The 9,472-nt window shown below is 45.2% G+C and overlaps 1 protein-coding gene across 7 annotated transcripts in view; it reads right to left on the minus strand.

Annotated features, from left to right (window-relative positions):
- Positions 1 to 5,439, minus strand: part of ATAD2B (ATPase family, AAA domain containing 2B) — a 72,887-nt gene extending 67,448 nt beyond the window's left edge. For 2 of the 7 annotated variants that reach the window (XM_021391016.1, XM_021391012.1), the window contains exon 1: positions 4,949 to 5,437. In XM_021391016.1, the coding sequence (XP_021246691.1) occupies positions 4,949 to 5,104 (156 nt within the window). In that variant the 5' untranslated portion in view covers positions 5,105 to 5,437. Of the gene's footprint in view, positions 1 to 4,394; positions 4,539 to 4,948 lie in introns of those variants that run through there. The other 5 variants (XM_021391013.1, XM_021391017.1, XM_021391015.1 and 2 more) reach the window with 4 other exon arrangements.

Raw genomic sequence — 9,472 nt, forward strand, 5'->3', positions numbered from 1 at the left:
ACACATAGCGAACACTCAACAATTTAGGGCAGGATACGCAAAACTTTACCACATCCAAGTGAAACTGCAGGGGAATGTAGGTGATCACAATGTAATTACCTGAGCTAATTATCTTACGTAACCCCAGGCTGTATGCCACTGTTGCAAAACTGTCATGGGATCTCTCTCAACAACTGGTTAAGCTTTCTGCCTCAAGTTTTAAAGGAGAGACAGCGACTCGAGCAGCAGCTTTTGCTCACATTACTTTCGGTCAAACGCACTATTCAGAGGAAGCAGCCAAACATCAACACCAATTTCAGAGTATTCCTTGGAGCTGTTCCCTGCTGAACTAGTGCTGGTATTGCTTCTCGTCGGGCCCTCTAACAGTATGACAGCAAAAATACTGGTTTTGAAAGACACACGACTGCCTCCTAAAACAAACTGCGTGTCCTCAGGAGGTGCCATGAATTCGCATGGAGGCTCACGCTGCTTGAGTACCGCAGATAGGACACGCACGAAGAACCTTCACTCAGAACACCCATTTGGAAGCACGGAACGATTACAAATGCTGATTATAGAGAATTTTGACAGAAACTTGGACACGGATTGCTCCTGACAACTACTCATTTCCCCGCTGCTCGCAGTGTGTTAATATCACACTACCAAGGAACAGACCGCACCATCCGTTAGAGATCACTGACTTTCTCCTGGTATGCCCCAGCAGAGCAAGGGACCACAAAAACAGAGGAATTTCTGTTTCACCACACTGCTAAGATGAACTTTGTCGGGAACCTGCCTTAAACTGAAGTTATTCTCAGTAATTTCAGTAGGCTCTGCATTTTAGGATATAATTTGAGGAACTGTGGAAGTGTTGAGTCCCCTCAGCATCTTCATTAATTTATTGGAAACTCTTAGCCATAACACCATTTAATTTATTTTAAAATCTAACTATTTAAGTGGAGCTTCTGTCCTTGAAGAGCTCTACAGGCAGGGAGTCAGCAACAGTAATTTCTCCTACGGATGAAGAAAACACCAAATTTTACTAAGAGTTTTATTCTAAGCCATGGACTACCCAGAACACAGTAGGATACCCTGCAAAGGAGTCATTCAGAAAAGAATAATCTGCATCTAGCTCTTTGACAAAGAAAAGTTTTATTTTTGGAAAGCTCTAAGGCTCACGTTTCAAGCTAGAATTTTAAAACAAATAATAATGCATATTTTTAGAAGTTCACTCTCTATGTTTGCAATAGCTGACCATTAAAGTGTGGTTTTTTTGAGCAGTAGAATGAAGCAGTGGGTTTGTGCTAGGAAAGCTGTATTACCACACCATCCAAAACAACAAAAAAATTTGTTACAGACTGAGAAATTACAGTAAGAGATAGAGAAATACACGGGCGTTACAGAGCACAAAAACACTGTTTAACTTTGTACTTGACCACACTGCAGCTCTTTCTGTCAATCCCAAGCCTGTGCTCGTTCCTATTAGCAATTAAGTACAATGGAGAGCTCTATGTTGCAAGTGAGCAAGCTGAATGATGCTGGCAGTACTACTTTTAGCTGGGATCACGTGTTACAATTAACACAGAGCCCTCAAGTAGCTCTTAAGGCACTGCTAATGCTTTCTTGACTAATTAAATTAACTTAATCTCGTATACATTTCTAAAGTGCCTAACTAATACACTGACATGGTTTAAAAGTGTTTATTTCACAAGAAATTCCCCTTCTCAATCAGCATTTTGGTGTTTTTGTATGTTGAGAAAAATCATTTCCACTGCCAAATAAACATTGCCAGCATCATCACAACCCAACATCTGAAAACATCAGACATAAGTAAATCTAGACTAAATTTAACCAGTTATGGTCCTAATATCCTCGATTCTTTCACAGTTGATTAATTAAGTCCTCTGAATTTACAAGCATTGTTTTACAATTCCATTTCTGAAAGTTGTAGAAGATTTTTCTTGTCAGAATGCTTTACTATCACGCCATAAGACTTGCCATAACACTGGAAAGAAGGAAAATTATGTAATTGACATGAAGACAGAACAGCAACTTATGTAAGGACAGCTTAACTTTCTGTTATGTAAATCAAGGATGGAAACAGGAATACAAACGTAGCCCAATTTTTCCTCTTCGTACCTTCCTCAATGGCACTCTGCTATGACATCATTTCAGAGTATAAACTTCCTGGCTCCTTGATCCATTTAGTAAAGGGTTCTGTTAATTTTAATCTTGCTGCTGCTCAGTGGACATGCATGTATTGATCTCAATCATTGCCCATCCACAGCTCAGAACAGTTTACTTTTCAAACGCTGATGTCATTGCTTTGTCTGAGATGAGAAAATACTACAGAGGGAATACAGAGAATACAATAAAGGTTTTCCATGGAAATGATCCATCACAGTCTAAATATGGACTGCTTCCATATTAAGATCCAAAAAAATGGACATTATTCATATACAACTTGACACAGTACTGAACCTGAAGAAACTTCAACTCACATCTTTTATCCTGGGCTTGGGAGAGGATGGATTCCAGCCTACCTTTGTGCACACATGGAGAGAAAATCAAAAACAAACCCCAAGGAAATAAGGAGAAAGGAAACAGATCTATAATGGCTCTGTAGTACCTGGTCTAATCGGCGTTTCACAGGATGCCATTAGATTACTAATTCAATTTTTCTAATAGATCATCTCTTAAAATGCTCTTCAAAAGGTAATTACAAGGATTGCCACCAAAGAGCATTTCCCTATGAATTCAAGTCCGAACCTCCTCTGTGGAGGCACATTAAGTCACACAGTGCAAATAAGCAGCGTAACGTCTCTGCCAGAGCTCCCAGCTCTAGCTGCCCATTAACCCAATTAACTGCTGTAGTAAGGCTGGTTTCTGACATTACAACCCAAAGATTTTAAGAGGACACACTGTTCCACTCAACTCCGAAAAAATACGTACCAAGTGCACAAAAACAACCCCAGCACAAAACACAGCCTCCCTATCTGTCTGCTGACAGTCACTTCCAAAAAGCAAGGGCTTTGTCTTCCTACTGCTGCACTTACTCACGCTGTACTCACTAAAATCCTTCCCTTGGCATTATTTCAAGGAGATTCAGGAGCTCAGAAGCACACTATATCACCGACAAACGCCTAGAACTGAAGAATAAAAAACTGTTGGACAAAGATCACTCAAAAATACGGTGGGCTATATATATATATTACAGAATTTACAAAGAGAAGGGAAAAAAAACAACAAAATCAAATCTCTCCTTGGTAACTTCTGCTCATTTTTGGTGAATGCATCTAAATAAAAAGTTATCTACCTCAAACACATCATACTTGATGTGAAGTGAAACAAGCCCATGTCAGCATGCCAAAATGTTCACTTAACTTTAGAAGAAACGCTTCTTTAGAAGTATGGGATGCGTCCTGTGATGCATTTACAAAAAATACTGTCATAAAATCAACAATCTCCCTTCTTCAGCGCATGAAAATAACGCAGTGTAAAAATTTTAATAACTTGCAGTATAAAACACTGTTTGTAGATGAAAAAGATGTGGAAAGAAGCCCAACCTATTTACTTAGCAGCTGCAAACTCCCTGCTACATACACCAGTGAGAGTTACAGCAAACTTTGCCTTACAAACCACAAGACCCACGACACAAATAAACAGAAACTGCACATGAGAACAAGCAGAAGGGCTCTGTACAGCCACGTCCTCCATCCCCACGAGCGCAATGAAGTTACACGCAGAGTAGGGGCCACTGAGAACAATTAAGAAGTATGAAGAGAAGAAACATGAGGCACAAGAGAACTTAAGAATTCTTACGGGGACTCTGACAGAGATTTTATTATTTTCAAACAAAAGATATGGGGGAAAAGGCTCTCCGGCAATTCCAGCTGTCATCCTCCTGACCTGCCTCTGGCTGCTGCTGGTTTCTGTTTGTCTGATTAACTTTTTCCTTAGCACAGGGCAGGACGTGGTCAGTTGGTGCACAACTGTCAAACAACCAGACCCTCAATTTTCACTTCTGTATTTACCGAGTCTTTCACAACACACGGCTCTGAAAATAGGTATACGGCTGAGAGAGCTATAACCGTTAGCCTAAGGCTTCAAGCATCTGAAAAAAGCCTTGCATGTAACGAAAAGAACAGCGCTGTCAACAGATCTGCTTGGAGACACCAAGGCGAAATCAAAGGGCTTCGGAATTCTCTCTTCCAGTTACAGTTCACCAAACGTTAGCCGCTCGAATCTGTCTATGGAAATCATCTGCCACCAGACCACACTAAAGGTATTATAAGTTACATTGAGAAAGCATTCAACTTAACCCCGTGCAGCGACGGCACAACCGCGTCCTCCCCGCCCCTGGCGAGCGGGGCGTCCCACCGACAGGACAGCTTCCCCAGACGCCAGTATTTTACCTCAGGAGCCGCTGCGAGCCCTCGCTTCAAACGAATTGAGGTCATTTAGGGAAGGAATTTTTAAGAAAAAAAAAAAAAAAAGCGAGGAGGGACGGAGGATTGCGAAGTTGCGGCCGGCGCGGCTCCCAACTTTTGTCTGGCGGCGGCGCAGAGCCGCTCTCAGCCGCAGGGGGCGCTCCGCCCGCAGCCCGGCCCCCACCCGCCGCGCCGGCCCTGCCTCAGCGCCGCGGCCCCGCCGCAACTTCGCCTCCCGTGTCCTCGGCCGCCCCCTGACCCTGTCAGGGGCCGCCCGCTCGGCGGCTTCACTACAACGTGTGTCCCCCCCCTTAACCACCCCCTACCCAGCGCCGCGTCCCCGGGCGCCCCTCCGTCCCTCCGCTCCCCCTCCTCCGCTCAGCCCGGCACCGTCTCGGAGCTCCCCCCCCCACCCCGTGGCAGCGGCGCTGTCCCCAGCGGTTCCCCGGCCGAGGCCCTGCCGCCGCCGCCGCCCGCCGCCCCCAGTTCCCTTCTCCCCGTACGTTCTCCGCTGCCCGCTCCCCGCCGCCAGCCCTCACCCGCGCCGCCGCCGTCTCTTCCAGCCCGGCCGCATCTGCCTTGGTGCCCCTTTTGGAAGAGCGGGTCCGGGACGAGATGAAATGGCTGCCGGCTCCGGCCGCAGCGGCCGCCGCTTTGCCCAGGGGGCGCAAAGAGCTCTTCCTGGTGTTCACCATGGCCCCGGGGAGGGGGACACGGGGGGCCCCGCCGCCGCTGCCGCCGCCGCCGCTACCGCCGGCGCGGAGGGAGGAGGGAGGGCGGACAGGCGGGGGCTCGGGCAGGGAGGGGAAGGGAAGGGGTGGGGGAAGAAGAAGAAGCCCTCTGGGGACGCCGCTCCGCCGGGCAGAGCCACAGACAGAACCGCGCCGGCTCCTCCCGCCGCTGCCGCCGCCTCCTCGGCTCAGCCCCGCACTAGCCGGCCGCCATTACTGCCCCTTCTCCCTTTCTCTCCTCGCCGCGCCGCCACCCCGGCTGTTGCCGCAGGGGGGCGCTGCGGTGCCGCCGCCGTCGCGCGCAGGGCCGCCTCGGCCCCCGCTGCGTACGTTCTAGCACGGCGCCGGCGCCGCTCTATGGGCCTGACGACGGCCCGGGGCACGGTGGGGGGGGGATCGGGCGGCGGCCGGTGAGGTCCCCCGGGAGCGGGGCGGCCGCTGGGACGGCCGGTTGGGACGGCCGGGAGCGCCCCGCGCAAGCAGAGGGGGCCGGCAGCGGGGCGGGACTGCGGGGGAGCCGTCCTGTCAGGCTGAGGGCGGCGGCGGAGCTCCTGGGGGCGCGGGGTCCCCGCTTCTGTCAGGCGGTGCCTCCCTCGGCGGGATCCGACCCCTCGGCGCTTCCAGCGAGGAACGGCAGCGCTTCGGGGCCGGGCCGAGGAACGGGCGGCTGCCCACGGCCGGGGGGGCTGGGAGGGCCCCGGGACCTCTGCTCCTCTTCGGGTCGTCGTGTCGGTCAGTGACACGGCTTACACAGACGGGAATTAGGGAGTCCACCCTTTTGCGTGGAAAGCTTATTCCACAGCATGCTGAGTTTGGCTGTGAAGGAATCCTCTGGTAGCCAGGCTCTGTCAGCGATGCGCCCTTGCACCACCCGCCGTGCAGGTCACCCACAGCGTGCTCAGAGCTCTGCCCAGCAGCCTCAGCTCACATCCGATGTCCATTGCTCCATTGTTGGAAGGCTGGTTTTTCTCTTGTCTCTCTCTTTTATCACAGATCCAATAATCACGTTACAGAGGGCAGAAGAATAGTATCTATAACACTACATCGGATGCCTAAGCGCTTTTCAAACTGTTCTTCAAACTACGATCTCTTCCCGCTGATGTGCAGCAAGAAATCCTCCTTGTGCCACCGGCTGATGGCCTTCACTGAACTTAACCACAATGCACGTACGTAAGCCCCCAAACCCAAAACTCCATAAAACAAATTCAGTAACAGAAGCATAGAGACGTAGGTGATGTAGGCAGTAACAGAAGCATAGAGCTGTAGGTGATGAAGTCATAGCCTCTCCTTGTTACTCTGACTCATTCAGCATTGCTGGGCACGTTATTTCAGTGCTGGTTTGACAGAAAAGAAGTAATACAATTACTGATCGCATGGCTCAGGCTGCTAGGCTCATATAAGCTTTATCAGTATTCTTAGTTTTTAAAAATGGAAATTGCATTAATGTTTAAATAAAGAACAATAAATGTTAAAACTGTAATTCTGGTTTACATCCATACTCCCACATACTTCCTTTCAAGATTGAAGTCTGAAAGCATGGTGGAGCATATACTTAAAAATGTAAAACGTACAATAGTTCCATTAGGATGTATAATAAGCAAATGGGCCATTTACATCTCCAAGAAAATAAATATCTTTGTGTACGGAGACAATTTTTCTAAGATACTCCGAAGTACAGTGTGTTTAGAAGTAGAAATGATGATCTTTTGATTATCTGACATTCTCTGCTTAGAGCTTTTAATCTGTAATAGCAACAGTACTTCATCTCCTGTTTAAGAATCTGCAGTCTTTCAAAAGCACAGTTCTGCTCAGGGCAATTAGTTTTGTTACACTGCCTATTCTTATTTATTCATTTACTTGCTTTAAGGTTTTGGAAGGATGTAGCCATTTCAAACACTTGTAGGGTAAAGGAGTATTTTAATGAAAAACCCATGACAGATTTTGAAAACAATATTGGGAAACAACTTGTAGGAATGGAAGGAAATGGCAAGAGGCTGTACTTTACCAAACACGTTGTGGGAAAGAACCCGGAGATATGTTTCCTAAAAAAGCTACTACGGCAATCATATGATGATAGATAAATGTGCTTTCCCATTTCCGTCCTTGCTGCTCATCAGCCATGTAATTCAGATATGGTATCCAAATTCTTCTGGTCTGAAAATGAATAATAGTATTTTGATCTTCTTAAAGTTTTTTGTGTGCATCACAAAAATACCACCCCCGTTTTGGGTAAACCAACAGATGAATCTGTGGCCCAAAAAAGGACCCAAACTGCAGATGCAGTGAATGTCATAACTCAGGATTGCAATGCATTGGCAGGACTGTTTGGGGAAGCTTGCGTAACATCTGTTTGCAACATGCCTGATTCAAACCAGCACTCCTCCCTCCTCTCATGAACACTGATGACTTTTAAAAAGTAAAATAAACTTTGTCATTATGCAAGCAAAATTATTTTCTTGGGTGCCTATCCAGATCCACTTGAAGCAACAGAAAGCCCATAAGATGAAAGCAATTTATATTTACTAAATATTTTGACCATAGTTGTGTCCTTTTCTTTTTTTTCTTTGTCCTTTTATTCTGATGTTCTGATCTCATTCCTGTGAGCCATGCTCTTTATGACGCCAGAGGGACTACTCTTGTGGAGGGATTGATGTCATTAAAAATCCCTGCTCGCTGCTTTGAACACTCTAATGCTTTATTCTCATTATGTTAGCATAGTAGGGAACATGTAAAGACATGCTTCATTTTGGATGTTTCCTCCCTAGATGGTTTTTGGCAGATGGTTTTATTTTCAGGTTTCTTTGTTGTCCTGTTGTTCTTACAAGGCGTGGCTAGTAACTGACTCAAACATGGCTTTCTGGCTTCTAATTGTGCTCCATTTTCAGTAGGGACACCATAAATGAATAAATCATAAATAACAAAATCTGCTTGTCGGTTTTGTCTGGATTTTTTTGTTTGTTTCTTATACAGATGACATGTTAACATAAGATTAATATTTTATACCACACATACTAAGAGATTTATATATGGTTTAACAATGAAAGATGAAGTACTGTGGACATGGATTTAGAGCAATTTCACTAATTTAAAAACTTATTTGTTCCCTCTTTCTTGTTTGTTGTTCGTGTCAACTGTAATGTAATGATAGAATTAAAACCTGTTTTGACCCTCCATACATAGGGAGAGCTTTGTGAAAAAAAGAAAAGGGAAAAAAATAAACAATTTGAGTAGCGAAAGAGAAAAGACAATAAAGGAAAGAGGGGGAGAAGGAACAGAGTTATACTCCGCTAAGTATTACATAAAACTTTTCTAGAGTTCATTCCAAGTTAGATTCAATTTCAAGATTTGTAGTTTGGTCTTGAAGACAGATGACCAAATGCTTCTGAAAATAAATGCCATTGGGAAGGACTGTGTTTCAAATTGAACCAATTTATAACAAGTGCTGAAGCTTGCAGCAGAGTTCAACACCCTTTTATTTCCAGTCATTAGAAAAGAAGATGAAAATAACCAAAACTTATATTGCAAAGAGGCCAGGACATCTGCTGTGGCAGGTACACCACTGAGAAATTGGAAGACCATGAAAAAGTGCTTGAGCAAAAGAATCCCTTTTGATCAACAAGACTTGGGGAATTAAGTCTTACTGGGACTCAGTGACATGAAAAGACATTAAAAAATGAAGCAGGATAAAGAAGAGTGGAAATCCTTGTTTATACTGTAAGTAATATTTAATGTCATGGGAAATACTTGGAAGATTTTGTTGCCACCTGTTCCTGTTTTACAAGGAAATCAGGAACACGTTATAACAAAAGAAAAAGTGCTTCCTCGTTTATTAAGAACTTTTGTAGAGAGCATCATCCCAGTAAGGACCAGAGGGCTTTTTTTCAGTAAAATCCTATTTGCTTCAATCATAGGTAATTTATCAGAGATTACTTTGTAATATCTCTGAATAGCTGCAACATTCCAAAGAATGGAAATTAAATGATCTTTTCAGGACTCTATTTATAAGCTCTTGTGTGCTTCTCTCTGTCATGCTGTCAACTCATCCTGGCTTCAGCTGAATCTCAAAATAAGCAATTCAGAAGAGATGATGCTTTTGTACATGTGCTCTATGTCCTTTCCTGAAAGAATTTTAGGAAATTGAGATGGAACGGTTTCTCTTTTGAGAACTGTCCGCTCTGAAGATAGGCCCATGAGAAACATTAAACAAGGAGGGTCCTCGAGTCTGGATTGGTACCACCTTACACTTGAACACATGAATTAAATTTCTGATGTTCAGTTCTAATATTCAGCTGAATATTACTTTCCAAACCACAGTAGGTAATATAACTGCAA

This window comes from Numida meleagris, chromosome 3, assembly GCF_002078875.1.
Source record: "Numida meleagris isolate 19003 breed g44 Domestic line chromosome 3, NumMel1.0, whole genome shotgun sequence".
Lineage (NCBI taxonomy): Eukaryota > Metazoa > Chordata > Aves > Galliformes > Numididae > Numida > Numida meleagris.